The sequence below is a fragment of the Giraffa tippelskirchi genome, chromosome 1 (genome assembly GCF_054371585.1).
Source record: "Giraffa tippelskirchi isolate mGirTip1 chromosome 1, T2T-mGirTip1v1.2.pri, whole genome shotgun sequence".
In the NCBI taxonomy this organism is placed as follows: Eukaryota; Metazoa; Chordata; class Mammalia; order Artiodactyla; family Giraffidae; genus Giraffa; species Giraffa tippelskirchi.
Window position 1 is genome coordinate 224,915,087 of NC_137275.1, and position 20,743 is coordinate 224,935,829.

Consider the following 20,743-nt stretch of genomic DNA (forward strand, 5'->3'; position numbering starts at 1 on the left):
TTAAAAGACGCTTACTCCTTGGAAGGAAGGTTATGGCCAACCTAGATAACATATTTAAAGGCAGAGACATTACTTTGCCAACAAAAGTTCGTCTAGTCAAGGCTATGGTTTTTCCAGTGGTCATGTATGGATGTGAGAGTTGGACGGTGAAGAAAGCTGAGTGCCGCAGAATTGATGCTTTTGAACTGTGGTGTTGGAGAAGACTCTTGAGAGTCCCTTGGACTGCAAGGAGATCCAATCAATCCATCCTAAAGGAGATCAATCCTGGGTGTTCATTGGAAGGACTGATGTTGAAGCTGAAACTCCAATACTTTGGCCACCTGATGTGAAGAGTTGACTCATTGGAAAAGACCCTAATGCTGGGTAGCATTGGGGGCAGGAGGAGAGAAGGGGACGACAGAGGATGAGATGGTTGGATGGCATCTCCGACTTGATGGACATGGGTTTGGGTAGACTCCGGGAGTTGGTGATGGACAGAGAGGCCTGGCATGCTGCAGTTCATGGGGTCGCAAAGAGTTGGACACGACTGAGTGACTGAACTGAACTGAAAGGTTCTATGGGCCTCCCGTACATGGCCTCGAACAGACTGATATTAAGAGGTTTTTTTGTTAAGGCCTGGCAAAATCATTGCAGATGGTGACTGCAGCCATGAAATTAAAAGATGCTTACTCCTTGGAAGAAAAGTTATGACCAACCTAGACAGCATATTAAAAAGCAGAGATATTACTTTGCCAACAAAGGTCCGACTAGTCAGGGCTATGGCTTTTCCAGTGGTCATGTATGGATGTGAGAGTTGGATGGTGAAGAAAGCTGAGCGCCGCAGAATTGATGCTTTTGAACTGTGGTGTTGGAGAAGACTCTTGAGAGTCCCTTGGACTGCAAGGAGATCCAACCAGTCCATCCTAAAGGAGATCAGTCCTGGGTGTTCATTGGAAGGACTGATGTTGAAGCTGAAACTCCAGTACTTTGGCCACCTGATGTGAAGAGCTGACTCATGTGAAAAGACCCTGATGCTGGGAAAGATTGAGGGCAGGAGGAGAAGGGGACGACAGAGGATGAGATGGTTGGATGGCATCACCGACTCAATGGACATGGGTTTGGGTGGACTCCAGGAGTTAGTGATGGACAGGGTGGCCTGGCGTGCTGTGGTTCATGGGGTCGCAAAGAGTCGGACACAACTGAGGGACTGAACTGAACTGAACTGGACCTTTAAGAGGGCTAAAGGGAGGAGTTTAGTCCAATCTTGATGAAGTTCGATTGTTAATTTGGTCAGAGTTTCTTTTAGAACTAGGTTGGCTCTCTCAACCTTACTGGATGACGGGGTTGACAAGGAGTGTGAAACGTCCAAGGAACGTGAAGGGCTCGTGCAATGTTTTGGGTGATTTGGGATGTGAACTTGGGCCTCTTGTCAGACTGGACGGAGGAAGGCATTCCAAACCTGGGGAGGATTTCAGTGAGAATATGGCCAGCCACAGGAGGGGCTCGTTTGTTAGTAGTCGGGAAGGTTTCAATACATCCAGAAAATGTGTCTACGAAGACTAGGAGGAATTTAACCCTTTTTACGGGTGGCATGTGGGTGAAATCTACCTGCCAGTCTTGTGCGGGAAGATGTCCACGAATTTGGTGGGTGGGGAAAGGAGGGGGGAGAATGTTAGAATTAGGGTTTGTCTGCTGACAAGTGGTACAAATTTGGGTCAGATTATTTTAATAAATCACATCGTCTTTAGTTAATTCAATAAAGTTCTGAAGGAAAGTCTGAAGTACTTTTGCAGAGGGGTGGAAAAGGGAATGTAAATATGAAAGTAATGTGTGGATATTAGGCTCGTCAATCTGGGCGATAGTGAAGACAGGACTGACAGAGGCAGCCTGCCGCTTTGCTTCATGATCTGCTGTGTTGTTATAAAAGGAGGTAGGGCCATGTCGCTGATGTCCCCAACAATGTATTACAGCAGCTTGTTTTGGGAGCTGAGCCGCATGGAGGAGTTCAGAAATAAAAGAAGCATTGAGAATAGGTGTGCCCTTCGGAGCCAGGAATCCCCTCTCCCTCCAGATTATAATGTTAGAATGTAATATGTTACAGACATACTTGGAGTCAGTGTAAATGTTTACCTTTTGGTCTTTGGCTAGGGTCAAAGGTTGTGTAAGAGCTATCAGTTCAGCCTGCTGTGAGGATGTGTGAGCTGGGTGTGTGGCTGACTTGATGAGGCAAGGAGAGTTAGCTTTGTCGGGCTGTCCCTGGACTATAGCGTATCCAGCCCCAAATGGGGCTTGTTTCTGGGCACTGCCATCTATGAACCAGGATGGGACTTTGGGTCAGTAAGGGGCTGATCGGTTTTATGTTCAAAGGGATTAAGTGTCCTATCTAAGGTCTGAATACAGTCATGAGATAGGTGTTCTGCTTCTGGATCTGGTGTAGGGAGTAAGCTAGCAGGATTACGAGGTTTATAAGGCATAAAGGAAAGGGATGGGTCCAGGAGGTGTGCGTGGAGGATCTGTAGTCGAGCAGGGGGCAGAGAAAGGAAAGCCCAATGAGAGTAAATCTTTGAGGGAATGAGGAGAGCATACATTTAGAGAAGCATTTCGGGTTAGTGTTTGGGCCTCAGGTATTAAGGGGGTGGTTGCAGCTAAGGCCTGGAGACAAGGTGGCCATCGAGTGTGACAGGATCAAGTTGTTTGGATGAGTAAGCTAGAGGCCCCATATGTCCCCCCGTTTCTGGCACAGAATCCCTAAGGCATGTCCTTGTCGAGAATGTACAAAAAGGAAAAAAGGTTCGGTGTAATCAGGCAAATAAAGAGAAGGGGCCTGTAGTAAATGTTCGATAAGAGTCTGTATGGGGGTGTGGAGAGGGGTGGGGCCAGTAAGGGGTCATCTAAGTTTCCTCCAGTAGCCTGGTAGAGGGGTTTTGCGTGGAGGACAAAATTTGGGACCCATATTCAGAAGAAGTTTAATACACGTAATCGAGAAATAAGTTCCCTCTTGGTTTAGGGCCTGGGGGTCTGTGTCAAGGCTGGAAGTCTCGGAACTGGGATTATTTTGGATGTGGGAGTGAGAAGCAATCCCATGTAATTGACAGTGGTGGAAGCAATTTGTGCTTTGGAGAGTGAGGCTCTGTAGTCCCAGTTGCCTAGGGCATTTAATACTGTCGCTGTGTGGACTAGGCAGTTATGGTGAGAGGAAGTACATAACAATAAATCGTTTACATACTGGAGTAAGGTGGTAGAGCCTAGGTCTAAAGTTTGTCCCTTTGAAGGGCTTGACTGAAAAAATGAGGGCTATCTCTAAATCCTTGTGGTAAAATAGTCCAAGTTAATTGTTGAGACTGATATGTGTCTGGGTCCGTCCAGGTGAAGGCAAGTAGCGGCTGTGAGGAGTGGTGTAGAAATATAGTAAAGAAAGCATCTTTGGGGTCTAATACCGTGAAGTAGAGTGTGTCGGGGGAATAGGTGAGAGAAGGGTGTAGGGATTAGTGACCATGGGGTGTACGGTATTATGGCCTCATTGATCTTGGGAAGACCTTGGACTAGATGCTAGGAGGCGGGTCCCTCTTTGACTGCCGGTATAGGGGTATTATGAGGAGAACAGAAAGGCCGCACAAGGCCGGCGTTGAGCAGTCAGGAGATTATTGGTTTAAGTCCTTGTCGGGATTCTGTGGGCAGGGTATACTGAGTTTGGGTTATGACCTGAGAGGGATTTTAAAGAAACACCTGTACAGGGGAATGGTGTCGGGCTACTGACGGGGCCTCAGTGTTCCAGACCTGAGGATCTACTGGGGGAAAATCAGGGGGCAGGTTTTGGGAGTGAGGGCTGGCCGAGGGTTCAGGTGCCATTTGGATGCAAAGAATTGATATGGGATCTAAGAATGGGAGGTTTATAGACATTTGTAGCTTATCCAGAAGATCATGTCCCATCAATGCCACTGGGCACTGAGGAACTACTATAAAAGAATGTGTTAATGTTGTTTTGCTAAAGGAACATAGGAGAGGAAGGGTTATCTTGGGATAAAAAGGGATGCCTGAGACCCCTTCGATGGCCACTTCTGAAGGTTGGAGAGGGCCCTTAAAGGACATTAAAAGTGAAAAGGCCGCTCCAGTGTCTATTAGGAATGAGACTTTGTGTCCGGCCACTGTGCCAACTACCCGAAGCTCCAAGTCTGTTGGTATGGGATGGACTTGGGGTCTGGAGCTTGGGCTCCGTCACTGGAATAACTCAGGCACAATTGGGTCATTTCTCACCTCATCTGAGGAACCATGGTCGGGGATGCCAGGGCCCCCCTGAGTCTGGTTCCCGGCCCATTGTTGTTGGGCCTGGGGTGGACCCTGAGATTTGGTGGGTAGCGTCTGAGGACAACCCATTTTCCAGTGGCCCCGTTGTTTGCGGGTGGGGCAGGGTTTGGTGGGTGGCCGGGGTCTGGGCAGGACTTAGCTCAGTGTCCTGTTTGGTTACATCTGAAGCAGGGGCCTGGAGGCTTAGGTCCCATACGGGTGGGTTGAGGTTGGTGGGCCAGAGGGGTTGAATTTTTTTGTTGGAGAGCTGCAGCGAATAAAGCATATTTGGCCTTTCTTTCCTTTTCTTTTTTCTTTTTCGCTTCTTCCTCCCTATTACTGAAAACTTTAAAGGCTATTTCTAGGAGATCTCGCTGAGGGGTTTCGGGGCCCTTTTCTAACTGGTGTAGTTTTCAGCAAATATCGGGGGCTGACTGACTTATGAACTGGACGGGTAGTATAGGAGTCCAGCAGGGGTGGAAATATCTAGGTCAGTGTATTTCTGGACTGCCTCAGTAAGCCATGAAAGAAAAAGGGCAGGATTTTCATCCTCTTCTTGAGTCGCTTCCCTAATTTTACCGTAGTTAACATGAATGTGAGAGTTTTTAGCATTCCTTCTAGTAAACAGGTGATCATGTGATGTAAGTACCGGATGCCGGCATCGCCTGCTTGATATGTCCACCGTGGCTCAGTTGAAGGAACTGCATCATCAGTCACTGGATTAGCCCTGTCTTGGTTGTGGAGCTGATCAGCATGAGTCCAGGCTGCCTGCCATATCCGTTCCTTTTCATCAGGGGTTAACGTGGGGTTTAGGATGTAATAAAGAACATTATTTTAAATTATATTTAAATTATATTTAAAGTGAGGTTTAGGATGTAATAAAGAACATTAGGATGTAATAAAGAAAATTAGAGATACCAAAGGAACATTTCATGCAAAGATAGGCTCGATAAAGGACAGAAATGGTATGGACCTAACAGAAGCAGAAGATAGTAAGAAGAGGTGGCAAGAATACACAGAACTGTACAAAAAAGATCTTCACGACCCAGATAATCACGATGGTGTGATCACTCACCTATAGCCAGACATCCTGGAATGTGAAGTTAAGTGGGCCTTAGAAAGCATCACTACGAACAAAGCTAGTGGAGGTGATGGAATTCCAGTTGAGCTATTTCAAATCCTCAAAGGTGATGCTGTGAAAGTGCTGCACTCGATATGCCAGCAAATCTGGAAAACTCAGCAGTGGCCACAGGACTGGAAAAGGTCAGTTTTCGTTCCAATCCCAAAGAAAGGCAATGCCAAAGAATGCTCAAACTACCGCACAATTGCACTCATCTCACATGCTAGTAAAGTAATGCTCAAAATTCTCCAAGCCAGGCTTCAGCAGTACGTGAACCGTGAACTTCCAGATGTTCAAGCTGCTTTTAGAAAAGGCAGAGGAACCAGAGATCAAATTGCCAATATCTGCTGGATCATCGAAAAAGCAAGAGAGTTCCAGAAAAACATCTATTTCTGCTTTATTGAGTATGCCAAAGCCTTTGACTGTGTGGATCACAATAAACTGTGGAAAATTCTGAAAGAGATGGGAATACCAGACCATCTGACCTGTCTCTTGAGAAACCTGTATGCAGGTCAGGAAGCAACAGTTAGAACTGGACATGGAACAACAGACTGGTTCCAAATAGGAAAAGAAGTATGTCAAGGCTGTATATTGTCACCCTGCTTATTTAACTTATATGCAGAGTACATCATGAGAAACGCTGGGCTGGAAGAAACACACGCTGGAATCAAGAATGCCCGGAGAAATATCAATAACCTCAGATATGTGGATGACACCACCCTTATGGCAGAAAGTGAAGAAGAACTAAAGAGACTCTTGATGAAGGTGAAAGAGGAGAGTGCAAAAGTTGGCTTAAAGCTCAACGTTCAGAAAACTAAGATCATGGCATCCGGTCCTATCACTTCATGGGAAATAGATGGGGAAACTGTGGAAACAGTGTCAGACTTTATTTTTTGGGGCTCCAGAATCACTGCTGATGGTGACTGCAGCCATGAAATTAAAAGACGCTTACTCCTTGGAAGGAAGGTTATGGCCAACCTAGATAGCATATTTAAAAGCAGAGACATTACTTTGCCAACAAAAGTCCGTCTAGTCAAGGCTATGGTTTTTCCAGTGGTCATGTATGGATATGAGAGTTGGACGGTGAAGAAAGCTGAGCACTGCAGAATTGATGCTTTTGAACTGTGGTTTTGGAGAAGACTCTTGAGAGTCCCTTGGACTGCAAGGAGAGCCAATCAATCCATCCTAAAAGAGATCAATCCTGGGTGTTCATTTGAAGGACTGATGTTGAAGCTGAAACTCCAATACTTTGGCCACCTCATGCGGAGTGTTGACTCATTGGAAAAGACCCTAATGCTGGGTAGGTTGGGGGCAGGAGGAGAAGGGGACGACAGAGGATGAGATGGTTGGATGGCATCACCGACTTGATGGATATGGGTTTGGGTGGACTCCGGGAGTTGGTGGTGGACAGAGAGGGCTGGCATGCTGCAATTCATGGGGTCGCAAAGAGTTGGACACGACTGAGCGACTGAACTGAACTGAACTGTAAGAACATTCCAGGTTAAATGATATGCTTGTGTAAGGCGGAAGAATTCCTTCCTGTATCTAGTAGGATTTTCTGAAAAAGATCCCAAGTTTTCTTCAATTTGGCTCCTATCAGAAATTGAGAAAGGCACGTGAACCTGTGGAGGGCCCTCGGTCCCGCCACCTCTGAGAGGAAACATGAGTTTGCTTCGGGTCCTGGTCAATGGAGGGGGGTGGAAATCTCTTTTGGGGTTTTGGGGTCATCACTTCCCGATTTGGAGGAAGGGCTAGAGGGTGGGGTCTCATCCCCAGAAGCCTCATCTCTGGGGCAGTAGGGAGGAGGCTCGTCTGCCGGGTCGAAATCGGGGGCTGAGGGTTTAGGGGGCCTTTTAGGGGCTTTAGATTTGGATTCTTTTGTAGTGAAGGAGGAGAGAGAACAGAGGAGGATTTGATAGGTAGAACAGTCCTTGTGTTGAAGGAAGGGGGACCCCCTTCCAGGGCCTGAAACTGGTCTCTTGTCTAACACTTGGAAATGAATTGTCTGAGGAGACACATGTGCTGACAAAACAAGAGATTTTATTGGGAAAGGGGCGCCCGAGCAGAGAATAGCAGGGTCAGGGAACCCAAGAGGACCGCTCTGCCACATGGCGTGGCTCGCAGTCTCGGTTTATGGTGATGGGATTAGTTTCTGGGTTGTCTTTAGCCAATCATTCTGACTCAGAATCCTTCCTGGTGGTGGACGCCTCGTTCAGCCAAGATGGATGCCAGAGAGAAGGATTCCGGGAGGTGGTCGGACATGTGCTGTCTTCTTTTGATCTTTCCCGAACTCTTCTGGCTGGTGGTGGCTTATTAGTTCCGTGTTTCTTAGCAGGACCTCCTGTCATAAAACAACTCATGCAAATGGTTACTGTGGTGCCTGGGCAGGGTGGGCGGTTTCAGTCAGTGTGCTTCCCCTAACACTTGCAGAGAGAAGGATGGCTTCTAAGGTCCCAGAAGGCTTGAATATAGGGGACCTCCGACCATTTGCCATTCCGTTTGAGGAAGTTAGTGAGATCTGATAAAATATTGAAATCGAAAGTCCCGAACTCAGGCCAGCGGTTTTGGTTATCCAATTTGTATTGAGGCCAAGTTTGAGTACAAAGTGACTCGAGTTTATGAACCTTAAGATCGGTCAAGAGTAGAGGTTTGAGGTTTCGTTTTATGCAGGCCAAGGGAGAGTCCAGCGGGACAGATTGGCTTGACCCCATAGCAAATGGCTAACGACTGTCCAGTCAAGAGAAAAGGTCGTCCTCTAATCCTTTGACCGGGCAAATGGAGCGAGAGAGACTCTTAAGGAGGGAGGGGTGTCCCCCAAGTACCTCCCCAGAGGGCCTTTTGGCTGGAGGGTTCCCGGGAACCCGGAAAGGATGACAGTCTATGGCACCCTAGAGTACCGTCCAAGTACTTACCTGGGCTATTGGGTCAGGCAAGAATTCGTGGTGGATGGAGGGAGGTCAAATGGCAAAAGGCCTCTGTCCTGGAGTTGGTCGGTCTCGCAGAGAAGAAACTGTAGAGCAAAGAGGAAGAGAGAGAATGAGAGAGAGAGGCCAATATTCCTCGGAGTGCATGGAAAACCAATAAAGCCCTCACACAGGGCTTGTACTGCTCACGAAGGTGCAGGGCGTCCTCTCGAGGAGGTCTTGAAAGCCTGGGCGGGAAAGTGAGCTCGGCAGGCTTCCACACTCCGAAGAGCTGGCCGTGGAGAATGAGAAGGAACCTCAACCTCCTGGGCTTCGGCACCAAAACTGTAGGGTAAGGGAGTTAGAGAAGGTGAGGTTCAGAGAAAGAAGGAGACCGGCACTTTACGGGAACGATCACCTTTAATGAGGCGAGAAGGGGCCGCAGTCAGATCAGTGGGCTGCTGCGCCAAGTCAGGAAGAGAGCAGGTATATACAGAAAACAGATACATGCGGAGATGCATGTTTTGAGGGGGTCTGTTTTTCCTCCAGATTATTTTTGATTAGTTAGCTTTGAACAACTGGGGCAAGGAATTCCTGAGACCTGCCGGAGCCTGGGATCGGCTGGGAGCTGAACGTAATCAATCTTAATGTCCATTCCTTTGTTTGGGGGAGAAAGTTCTTTATTCGGTATAGAATGGTGGGGAGGACCTGGAGGGGAGTTTCAACTCCAGGCTATTTTGAGCCACGTAGCTTTCCTTCAGGGACACCACCTCCCGCCCGGAGCCCGCCCGCCGGCGGGAAGGAGGCGCTCCGCCAGGGCTTCCAGGAGCGTTCCGCCCGCCCTCCCGGGGAGGAGGGAGGAGGGAGGGACGGAGGAGGGAGGAGGGAGGGACGGAGGAGGGAGGGACGGAGGAGGGAGGAGGGAGGGACGGAGGAGGAAGGAGGGGCGCCCGCGTGCATCCAGGCTCAGGCCCCGGCCCCGCGCTCAGTTCCCAGCCATGGTGCAGGCCTGGTACATGGACGAGGCGGCCGACGACCCGCGGCTGCCGCACCGCGCCGAGCCCGCGCGCCCGGTCGGCCTGGAGCAGCTGCGCCGGCTCGGGGTCCTTTACTGGAAGGTACGCGGGGCCCGCGCGGCGGCACAGGCGCCCTCCGGGCCCGCGCGCCCCGCCTTCCGGCCAGCGCGGGCCGCGGAGCTCCAGGGCCCCTGCTCAGTGCGCACGCTCGGCGCGGCGGGCCGGGCCTACCCCCGGACCTCCACCGCGGGGCGCGCCGCGTGCTCGGTGCCGGGGGTCGGGTAGGACGGAGGGGTCGGAGTGAGAGCGGGGCCCGCGGGTGCCCGTCGCCGCGCCCAGTGGGAGGCCGGGGCCCTGGAGGCGCCGGCCTGTCCTCAGGGGCCCGGGCAGGGCGGCGGAGGGCTGTTGGGGGTCCCTGAAGGGCCCCTTGCGGGGTGGGGGAGGGGCGGCTCGACGGGAGGTGCCGTTCGTTCAGACTCCTGCCCTTCGATCTCGCTGTCCACGGGGCAGTTTTAGAGCAGGAGTGGACACTGGCCAAGCTCTGAATGTGTCTTCAGCTGAATGTGTTTTCAGCTCCTCCGCCAGATCGAGTCGGGCTCCTCCTACCTTCTGGTTCTCCTGTGGATGGGAAGACCCAGGACTGTCAGAATTAAACTTGTTCAGTGGCTCAGTCGTGTCAGACTCTTTGAGACCCCATGGACTGCAGGACGCCAGGCCTCCCTGTCCATCACCAACTCCCCGAGTTTACTCAGACTTTTATGGCCCTTGGACTGCAAGGAGATCCAACCAGCCCATCCTAAAGGAGATCGGTCCTGGGTGTTCATTGGAAGGACTGATGTTGAAGCTGAAACTCCAGTACTTTGGTCACCTGATGTGAAGAGCTGACTCACTGGAAAAGACCCTGATGCTGGGAAAGATTGAGGGCAGGAGGAGAAGGGGACGGCAGAGGATGAGATGGTTGGGTGGCATCACCGACTCAATGGACATGGGTTTGGGTAAGCTCCGGGAGCTGGTGATGGACAGGGAGGCCTGGCGTGCTGCGGTTCATGGGGTCGCAAAGAGTCGGACACGACTGAGCGACTGAATTGATACTGAACTATGGCCATCAAGTCGGTGATGCCATCCAGCCATCTCGTCTTCTGTCGTCCCCTTCTCCGCCCACCTTCGATCTTTTCCAGCATCAGGGTCTTTTCCAGCAAGTCGACTGTAGACTTGTTTACCCTGTGCTCTCAGTGCCCTGGGCCTTTTTGTACTTTATAATGACTTAATCTTGAGCAGGACAATAGCTGGGCATCTTTACCTGTTGTGTGTCAGTGACACCATAGGGTGTGGAGAGCTCTCACACGCGATGTGAAGGTACATTGTGTGGTGCACACATGTGTACTGTGTGGGTCTGCTCATGTGTGGAGCGGTCATTTAGAAATTCATGTCTCAGGCTTCCTTGGTGGCTCAGTGGTAGAGGCCGCCTGCTGACGCAGGAGACAGGTTCGTCGGGAAGCTCCCACGTGTCTGGGGCAAGGATGCCACAACTGTCCAGCCGGGGCTCTGTAGCCTGGGAGCTGCAACTACTGAGCCCATGTCCCGGCTCACTGCAGCTCCACGAAGCCTGCACGCGGCAGTCAAGACCGAGCACAGCCAAAAATGCATAAATAAGTTTTAAAGAAAGAAAGGGCAGCCGGGGCCGGGGGGTAGAAAGCCTCTTGTCTGCCTGAGGAACTTGGGTTTTATTTGTCGCTCGGGGAAACAAAGTAACCATAGAGTTGCCGTAGAGACAGAGGTCAGGCCGACGTGCAGAGCGGACTGGAGGCAGAGGAGCAGGGCATGGCGGTGGCAGGGGAGGTGCCCGTTACGGGCGCCAGGTGATCGGAGTTTCCCCGGACTCCTGGTGCTGGGACTGGAAGCGTGAAGTTTCAATAGAATCTCCCTGCAAGGGCTGTTGGAGAGAAAGGAGGCGGGAATTCAATACAACTGCAGTTTTTAGCCTTTAGGGAAAGTGGGAAAACCATGAGAAGAAACAGGGAAAGGAGGGGAAAAAGGTGAGCTTAGGGTTGACAGAGGGACCAAATGACATTAATGCAATGTATGTGGACTATGATTATAGCGGAGGTCCAGAATGTGGACACAGGGCTAGGTAATAAATTCTGAGTATAATCATACTGGAGACCCAGAGAGAGAATGTTTCAGTGTTTCTGTGTGTTCATGTGACCTCCTGTTTGTTGCTTGTTTAAACTCTTTTAGCTGGATGCAGACAAATACGAGAATGATCCAGAATTAGAGAAGATCCGAAAAGAGAGAAACTACTCCTGGATGGACATTATAACCATATGCAAAGACAAACTACCAAATTACGAGGAAAAGGTAAGGGAACTCTAAATTATTTGAAAAGGGGAATTATTAATTATTTACTATTAATAAATGCAGGAGAAGGCAATGGCAACCCACTCCAGTACTCGTGCCTGGAAATTCCATGGATGGAGGAACCTGGTAGGCTACAGTCCATGGGGTCGCAAAGAGTCAGACACGACTGAGTGACTTCACTTTCTTTCTTTCTGTAGTTCCTTTTGGAGAAGGAAATGGCAACCCACTCCGGTGTTCTTGCCTGGAGAATCCCATGGATGGAAGGGCCTGGTGGGCTGCAGTCTATGGGGTTGCAAAGAGTCGGACACAACTAAGCAACTAACACATACACACATTAATAAATGCAAGCCTTTCCTTCTTTTTAAATGTCTTTCATTTTGGTTTATATGAGAGGAATGCTGGCCTCAGAATAAGCTGAAAAGTATTCCATGCTTTTCACTTTTTTGGAGAGTGTGTCTCGAGTGGCTTTACTTTTTTCTCAGATGTTTGGCAGATTGACCAGTGAAGCCATGTGGTTTTTTTGTTTGTTCGTTTAGTTGCTAAGTCGTGTGTCTGCCTCTTTTGTGACTCCATGGACTATAGCCCATCAGGCTCCTCTGTCCATGGGATTTCCCAGACAAGAATACTGGAGCCGGTTGCCATTTCCTTCTCCAGGGGATCTTCCTGCCCCAGGGATCAAACCCTTGTCTCCGTGTCTAAAGGTCACGTTTTGTTCTTTGTGTGCTTGGTGATTATTGAATGGATGCCAGACACTGTGATTTATTCTCTTGGGTGCTGGGTACTTTTGTACCATCATATTCTTCAGTTTTCTTCTGGAATGTATGTGAGCCTATTGGAAACAACTGGATGCTTTTGAGCCTTTCCTTTAAGATAGGTTAGGTGTGCCAGAGAGATGCTGGGTGTCCTTTAGTCGCTTTGTCAAGCTGACTCTCTTGCGATCCCATGGACTGTAGCCCCAGGCTCCTCTGGTACACCACAGAAAGCCCCTGGGATAGTGAGGTTTTTCCAGTCTGACTGGTGGGACAGGCTCTGTCCCCAGGTCGGCATAGGGCCAGGAACTGTTCCTTTCAACGCTGAAGGGTCTGAATGGCTCTTTTCCAGCTGCAGCGCCTTTTCCTGCACACGTGCGTGCACAGACGGGCTCTAGAGGAACCCTCGAGGGAGGCCCTCTGCAGGTCTCCGGGATTTCCCCGTGGAGTTCTCTCCCCTTGGGCACTGTGTCCTGCACACCAGCTCCCTCCGTCTCCCCACATTCTCAGTCCTGCTCTTCAGCTCAGGGTCCCCCCTCCCTGCTCCACAGCCTGAGAGCGCTTTCCTGATGCAATCCAGAGCAGGTGTGGGGTTCACCTCGCTGGCTTTCTGCCTGCCGAGTCACTTTCTTCCCTTTCCTGGTGTCTGGTGTTTTGCAAACTATCAGTGTGTATATTGTGTTTGTTTTGATTGTTGGAGGTGGGAGGGGAAATCCAGTTTCTGTTACCCCATCTTATATGGAAGTGGGAGTCAGTGTTTCTTTTTTAGATTCTTCGTTTTATGATGGTTCCCAGGTGCCCGTTACTAGAGAAACTCGCCAGTCTTTGGCCACGTGAGAAAACAGACGTGCAGATGTTGTAGTGAGGCTGAATGTGTTCAAGCTCAAGGGCTGCCTTGTTTTTAAAATCGCTGTCTTTGCTTTTTCAGGAATAAGGTGACTCCTTTATGAAACGGTCACGACAACAGCAGTAGTTTCAGAATTTTTCTGTCTTGATGAGCTTTGGCAGCTGTGTCACTGCCAAGAGTTTCTGTTTCCATCATGCTGAGCTACGAACTGTGAAGCTATGGCCTTGAGCCACTCAGCGCGGCCTCTGTTTCTTACCTGTGGACACCTGGAGGGGGTGACCTCTTCCCTGGGTCGTGTTGGTAAAGCCAGGCCCAGAACCCAGGTCCTCCTGGTCCAGGCGCTTCACCGACCACCAGGAAGGCTGCCTCCACCCACACTGTCCCTCGCTAGTTTGGGCGTCTTGTGTGTGTTTTTCTGAAAAAGAAAGTGTGTGCAGGTGAACCAACACTCGTGCCTTGACCTAAGAATGGGAGGGGTGCAGTGACGCCCGAACTGCTCCAGCGCGGCTGTGTTCGGTGGTGTTCATCTCCTTACTCTGTTCTGTCCCAAGTGATTCTTGCTGGTTGGAGTAACGTTATAATACCTTGTAAAAGGACGAAATTTCTCACTGAGTGCCTGCAAGTCCTGATATCGTCTTAGATTTAAATTATATGTTCTTAACTTGGAACTTTAGACTTCCTGTCTTCTCATCAGCGCCCTTCCTTCCATAGAAGGGGCTTGACTGCTGTAAATCCTGGCTGTTAGATTATTCTTATCATTACCACCTTCTAGAACAGCTTCTCTCCTGAAATAAAACTCCATTCCTAATACCAGCTTATCTCTTGTTCTTGTAAAGCATACTTCTTTACCATCCGATGATCTCATGCTTGTCTTAGGTTAACACGTTTTCGGCAGGAATCCTGCAGAAGTGGTGCTGCGTCTGCTCAGGGCACCCACCTGGAGGCCTGTGCCCGGGGTGGGGGTGGGGATCCAAGTGCCTGTGACGCAAAACTCGGCTGGACTGGTGCCCATCAGGTTTCTGTGTTGTGACCGGACGACTCTGCCCTCTCTAAGGAAGAAGACATCTGTCGAGAGTTACTTTTTGCCTGTGAATATTCTGCTCTGTGTCAAACTTGGACTTAGTGTTAGTGAATCCTGCTGACTCCAGTCTGAGTCAGTTACCCTGTCCCTCTAGCCCTCATCTTCCTGTACTGACTTGGCCTGGTTCTCTCCCGTCGATTCCCATTAGTAGGGGCGTACGGATTCTTGGTTTGCTCGTGGGCCCAGGTCCATTCCTGCCGCGATCCACCTTGACGTTCAGATTGGTCCAGACTTGGCGGGGGTCGGGGGGGGGGGGCCCTCTCCATGGTCCTGCCGCATCCCCGCCGTGCTCCCAGCCCCTCCAGGCTGCCTGGCTCAGGGTGTGCCTGCCCCTCGGGGCTCCCTCGGCCCATACTCGGGTGTCTCTCCTCCGCACACACCACGGTGCCCGGTGGCGGCTGCGCCCACGCTGTTAGGATCAGCAGGCCTGTCCATGGAGTTCAAGGCGAGTCGCGGTCCTGTCTTACTCAAGATGTAGTCAGAGTGATATCTTCAGAAGCACTTAGGTGAGTTTTCTCTTCCTCCTGTGGTTGTGAGCATATGGCTTGATTCCAGATTTAAGGTCCCCCCCTTGGCCCCCAAGCTTGTTTTATTTTTATTTATGACTCTGTAAGATGTAAAGTGAGAAAAGTGAAAGTGAGTCAGGCAGTCGAGTCCGACTCTCTGCGAGCCCACGGACAGTAGCCCGCCAGGCTCCTCTGTCCTTGGAATTGCCCAGGCAGGAGTCCTGGAGTGGGCTGCCATAGCCCGGCTCTAAAATGAAGACTCGACCAGAAGGCCCCTGGGCCCCCCTCGCGTGGCCCGCGCCGTGCCGGCGCCCTGCTGCCGGAGCCCGCGTGCCTTTGGCTCTGGCACCCGCTCTGCTCCCACCTTCCGGCGTCTCCAGCGTCCCGCAAGGACCGACAGCACAGCAGTGAGTGGTGTGCGCGTGTCCTTCGTGCTGTCGGAGGTGTATCTTCAGGGTAGATTCCTAGACGGGCGGCGGGTCAGCGCGTGGCCAGCTGTGCCCGCCCTGCCAGGGGCTGTGTGCCCAGTAGGGCAGCAGCCTGTCCCCATGGCCTCGCCCTCCTGAGAGGCTGCCGTTCTCCCTGGAAGTGGGGATTTTCCAAGCGTCTGTGGATTGTCCAGAAGGGTGGAAGCGTTATGTGAGGAGAGCTCTGAAACCCTCCGGGACGGGAGGCGAGAGGTGGGGAATCGTCAGAAGGCCAGTTAGAGGTGAAGGTTGCCTGGGTGTTTACTGGAGAATGCTTCCAGCGTGTGTGCACGTTCGAGTCTTCTTACCATGAAACGTCAGAGGGTGGAGCCCAAAAGACACAGGCCAGGCTGCGATGAGGGGGAGGCATTCGCTGAGCGCCTTCCGCAGGCGCACACGCGGCTCCTGCCCTGCCAGGGTGACCCCGAGCCTTCACATCTTGTGGGGGCGGGCCGGGTGGTCAGCGCGGGGGCCAGGGGTGGTTCCAGCCACCTCACCCCGGGGGGCCCCCAACTCACAGACCACCCCCCCCACCAGATCAAGATGTTCTTCGAGGAGCATTTACACCTGGACGAGGAGATTCGCTACATCTTGGATGGCAGTGGGTACTTTGACGTGCGGGACCGGGAGGACCGGTGGATCCGGATCTCCATGGAGAAGGGGGACATGATCACTCTGCCCGCCGGCATCTACCACCGCTTCACGCTGGACGAGAAGGTGGGCTTGCGGGCCGCTCTGCCCATGCTCTTCTGGACACGGCCACAGAAGCAGGAGAAGGGTGGTCTGGGGCTCCCTCCGTGGGTGTGGATCTGACCTGAGACTCAGGGGTGGTTCTGGAATAGAAAACGGGTGTGCTCAGCTTAAGCCCAGGACTCGGAGAGGACGTGTGAGGGAAAGTCGCCCCACTCCCGGCCCCAGCATCTGTCCCTGGAGGTGGCCACCATCAGGTCCTCAGAAGTCGTCTCGGAGAGCCGGTGCGCTTGGCGGGCGGGTGTGAGCCGGTGCGCTTGGCGGGAGGGTGAGAGCCGGTGCGCTTGGCGGGCGGGTGTGAGCCGGTGCGCTTGGCGGGAGGGTGAGAGCCGGTGCGGGAGGGTGAGAGCCGGTGCAGGCGGGTGTGAGCCGGTGCGCTTGGCGGGAGGGTGAGAGCCGGTGCAGGCGGGTGTGAGCCGGTGCGCTTGGCGGGAGGGTGAGAGCCGGTGCGCTTGGTGAGAGCCGGTGCGCTTGGCGGGCGGGTGAGAGCCGGTGCGCTTGGCGGGAGGGTGAGAGCCGGTGCAGGCGGGTGTGAGCCGGTGCGCTTGGCGGGAGGGTGAGAGCCGGTGCAGGCGGGTGTGAGCCGGTGCGCTTGGCGGGCGGGTGAGAGCCGGTGCAGGCGGGTGAGAGCCGGTGCGCTTGGCAGGCGGGTGTGAGCCGGTGCGCTTGGCGGGCGGGTGTGAGCCGGTGCGCTTGGCGGGCGGGTGTGAGCCGGTGCGCTTGGCGGGCGGGTGTGAGCCGGTGCGCTTGGCGGGCGGGTGTGAGCCGGTGCGCTTGGCGGGCGGGTGTGAGCCGGTGCGCTTGGCGGGCGGGTGTGAGCCGGTGCGCTTGGCGGGCGGGTGAGAGCCGGTGCGCTTGGCGGGCGGGTGAGAGCCGGTGCGCTTGGCGGGAGGGTGAGAGCCGGTGCGCTTGGCGGGAGGGTGAGAGCCGGTGCGCTTGGCGGGCGGGTGAGAGCCGGTGCAGGCGGGTGAGAGCCGGTGCGCAGGAGGCAGCAGACCTCTGCCGCGGCTGGCGGCCCTCCCTTCTGCTCGCAGTGCTCTGGGCTGGTTCCGTGCCGGGGTGTAGAGAGCCCCCTGCCTGTGTGCAGCTGCCTGCTGCCCTCTCTGGGACACACTGTAGTTTACTGCGTTGAGTGGTGACCCCGAGAGATGGGTCCGCCAGCTGTCTCCAGTTCTCTGCTGCTGTAAACAGCGCCGGGATAAAGAACCTCACGCGTTTGTCATCGTGGCCTGCTGAGCGTTCCCCTGTAGGATACACCCCCGAAAGTGAACCTGGCTGGACAGGGCTGCAGGTTTCTAACCGCGCTGCGGGAGGGGCCCGCGTGCAAGGCAGTGTGTTTATCGAGAGCGTGGGCCCGACGCTGCCCTGGGGCTCCTGCCTTCCAGAGAAATGCGTGTGAGAATGGGGGTGGGCAGCCAGGAGTGTGGCCTCACGGCTGTGTCTGTGTGTCTCCCCAGAACTACGTGAAGGCCATGCGGCTGTTCGTGGGAGAGCCGGTGTGGACGCCGTACAACCGGCCATCGGACCAGCTCGAGGCACGAAGGCAGTACCTGGAGTTCCTGGCACAGACAGCCTAGTGGCCCCGCGGGCCCTCCAGGAGGCAGCATGGAGTCCGTCCCTTTCTCCTGCTTCGGTGCCGCAGGCTCCAGGCTGGCGTATCTGCAAGCTTATCAGATGAGACCACTTTCTTTTTTGATCAGAACACGTTTTAATGGATGGAGCTATGGAGCTGGTTGCACGTGCAACCAGCTGGAAATCTGGGCAGGTGATTCACTTCTCTGATTCCGGGTCAGGGGTCAGTGGCCCCGCACCAGCTCGAGCTTTCAGCTCCGACCAGTGAGTTTCATCTCCCCAGATACAGCCACTCACTGCCGGATTCTTCGGCTTTAAGCAGGCGCCAGGCGAGGCCATGCCTGCCCTTTGTGGACGTGTGACAGTGGGTGACAGGACCGGGTGGAGAGGTCACGCACTTTTCTCCCAAAACACAGGGGTGCTGGGGGGGCAGCTGGCATGTTGGGGGACACGCACTCGCTTGTGCCACTTTCTTGCTCAAAATAAAGTAGCTGCCTTAACACTGCTGGTGGCTTGGAGTTACCGTATATCCTGGTACTTGCGGTTCCTTCAAGTCACCCCATCCACCTCCGTTGTGTGACCCGCGAGCATGTGTGTAGTTAATGTCTGTTTCCTGGGTCAGCACTGTTCCATGTGAGATTTCTAGGTTAAACTCACTACAGTAAATGTCTTCTACAATCAAGCCTTTGAATTTTAACAAGAATTGGTACATCGTTTGTATTTTTAATCAACAATTTTGAGATACAGTTATATCTCATTTGTTATAATCATAGAAAAACCCTGAATTAGCCCCAGATTTGAAGGGCAGTTTGCTTTGGGTATTCTTTTAAACTGGATTAAAAATCTTTATGTTGAAATGGATATGTCATCGCTTCCACATTGGTCTTGGCGTGTGTCCAGGCATGGAGGGAACCCAGGCCTCGCCGTGGGGGTGAACGCTGGACTTAGGGTCAAGGTGTGCGCCGGCCACACGGCGGTAACACCATCAGCCCCAAGGGTCGGGCGCTGCCCCTCTTCCTTCTTGCCAAGATGGGGCTCAGGAGACGAGAGGGAACCTCGGAGCAGGGGTGGCTCCTCCTGCAGGCGTCGTCAGTGATAGAGAGGGTGGTGGTTTATGGATCTGCAGTTGTCAGGGGCTCCCACGAGCACACGTCTGGGAGCTGAGCTGTCCTTGTGGTCCTAGGTGCACTGCTTGTTGAGTAAGACACGTCTCAACATGTTATTTGACAGACGTGTCCTCCCTTTAAACGTGTGCAGCACTTGGGGGGTGGCATGTGGCTCACGAACCTAGACAGCGTATTGAAGCCAGAGACATCACTTTGCCTGCAAAGGTCCATCTAGTCAAAGCTGTGGCTTTTCCAGTAGTCATGTATGGATGTGAGACTTGGACTATAAACAAAGCTGAGCACCGAAGAATTGATGCTCTTGAACTGTGGTGTTGAGAAGACTCTTGAGAGTCCCTTGGACTGCAAGGAGATCCAGCCGGTCCATCCTAAAGGAGATCAGTCCTGAGTGTTCATTGGAAGGACCGATGCTGAAGCTAAAGCTCCAATACTTTGGCCACCTCATGCGAAGAGCTGACTCATTGGGAACGACCCTGATGCTGGGAAGGATTGAAGGCAGGAGGAGAAGGGGACGACAGAGGATGAGATGGCTGGATGGCATCACCGACTCAATGGACATGAGTTTGAGTAAACTGCAGGAGTTGGTGATGGACAGGGAGGCCTGGCGTGCTGCAGTCCATGGGGTCGCAAAGAGTCGGACATGACTGAGCGAATAAGCCCAGCACAGTAAGGAAGTAAAGTTAACAGCAGAAACGCAAGCAAGGGCAGTGGGGGTGCTGCACAGGCGATGTTGTTTGCTGATTTGCAGGAAGTCGGGAGCAGTGCCTGACCTCACAGGCCACGGACACGCCTGGGGCCGTGAGCATCACTGTGCCTCCAGTGGGGAGGAACCGCCTCCCAGTGAGGGCTCCTCGCCGGGGTGGGGTTGGGGGGCTGGATGCTGAGGGGAGCTGCTGTGCTGGGCTTAGCTGCTCAGTTGTGTCCGACTCTTTGAGACCCCGTGGACTGTAACCCACCAGGCTCCTCTGTCCATGGGGGTTCTCCAGGCAAGAATACCGGAGTGGGTTGCCATGCCCTCTTCCAGGGGATCTTCCCAACCCAGGGATTGAACCCCGGTCTCCCGTATTGCAGGCGGATTCTTTACCATCTGAGCCACCACGGAAGCCCAAGAAGACTGGAGTGGGTAGCCTATCCCTTCTCCAGGGAATCTTCCTGACCCAGGAATCGAACTGGGGGCTCCTCCATTACCAGCTGAGCCACCAGGGAAACCCTGCTGAGGAGGGGAGGGGCACATCTCAGGAGGCTGAGCCCAGGGGGTCCTCCGCCTCCGCTGATGTTGCTTCTCCCAGGAGCTCAGGCCGAACAGGCTGTCAGGAGCGCATATAGGTGACTCTGGAGCCTAGGCCTCTGGCTTCATCCTCTGCTCCTTAAAGAGGGGACTTGGTGTAGCTGGGTTTGGGGGCTCGCTCCTCACACTGCTCCCTGCCCAGCTCTGGTCCCCCAAAGCTGGGGGCTTGTGTGTCTGCCGAGGGGGCCGGGGTCACACAGCCTCGGAAGAGGGCCGCCGGGTGTCCACCTGCGGGAGGGCCAGCCTGCAGGATGCGCCCCCCGCCCCCCTCCCCCAAGGTTCTATACCCCGGCTTCCTTCCAGGGCTAGACGCCGGCCTGTCAGCTTGGCCTCCCCCGTCTCCCTGGGTCTGAAACGTCCGCGGCAGCCCTGGGGGCGGCGGGCCGGTTCCGGGGAGGCCCCTCCTGGCTGCGTCCTCACGCGGGGCGGAGCGGGGGCGGCAGCCCTGCCGTGTCCTCCTGAGACCACCGCCCGGGGCGGGGGTGGGGCCCGTGAGCCGGGGCCCCGCAGACAGGCAGCTGACTCCGCAGGTGGACAAGGGGGCCCCGGATTGCTGGGCGGGGCGATTCAACGCTCCCGATTAGAAACCGCAGGCAGCACCGCCGGGGCTTGATCAACAGCGCTAGTGCTGCGGATGCAGGGGTGGGGGGAGTGTGTGTGTACGCGTGTGTGTGAAGGGGAAGTGTGTATGCAGTGTGT

General features: G+C 53.5%; 1 protein-coding gene and 1 long non-coding RNA gene across 14 annotated transcripts in view; one reads left to right on the plus strand and one right to left on the minus strand.

Annotated features, from left to right (window-relative positions):
* The window catches only part of ADI1 (acireductone dioxygenase 1), a 30,656-nt gene extending 12,163 nt beyond the window's left edge, over window positions 1-18,493 (plus strand). For 10 of the 13 annotated variants that reach the window (XM_081529398.1, XM_081529390.1, XM_081529427.1 and 7 more), the window contains 3 exons: window positions 11,541-11,660; window positions 15,848-16,027; window positions 17,518-18,493. In XM_081529398.1, coding sequence (XP_081385524.1) covers window positions 11,541-11,660; window positions 15,848-16,027; window positions 17,518-17,637 — 420 coding nt within the window. In that variant the 3' untranslated portion in view covers window positions 17,638-18,493. Of the gene's footprint in view, window positions 1-9,219; window positions 9,405-9,502; window positions 9,584-11,087; window positions 11,162-11,540; window positions 11,661-15,847; window positions 16,028-17,517 lie in introns of those variants that run through there. The other 3 variants (XM_081529368.1, XM_081529457.1, XM_081529468.1) reach the window with 3 other exon arrangements.
* LOC145521211 (uncharacterized) lies at window positions 7,404-11,035 on the minus strand. Its single transcript, XR_014065231.1, has 4 exons — window positions 10,603-11,035; window positions 8,497-9,920; window positions 8,296-8,393; window positions 7,404-7,724 (listed from the first exon to the last, which is right to left on the minus strand). It is a non-coding gene; the product is annotated as an uncharacterized LOC145521211 (long non-coding RNA).
* Window positions 18,494-20,743: the final 2,250 nt, after the last annotated feature.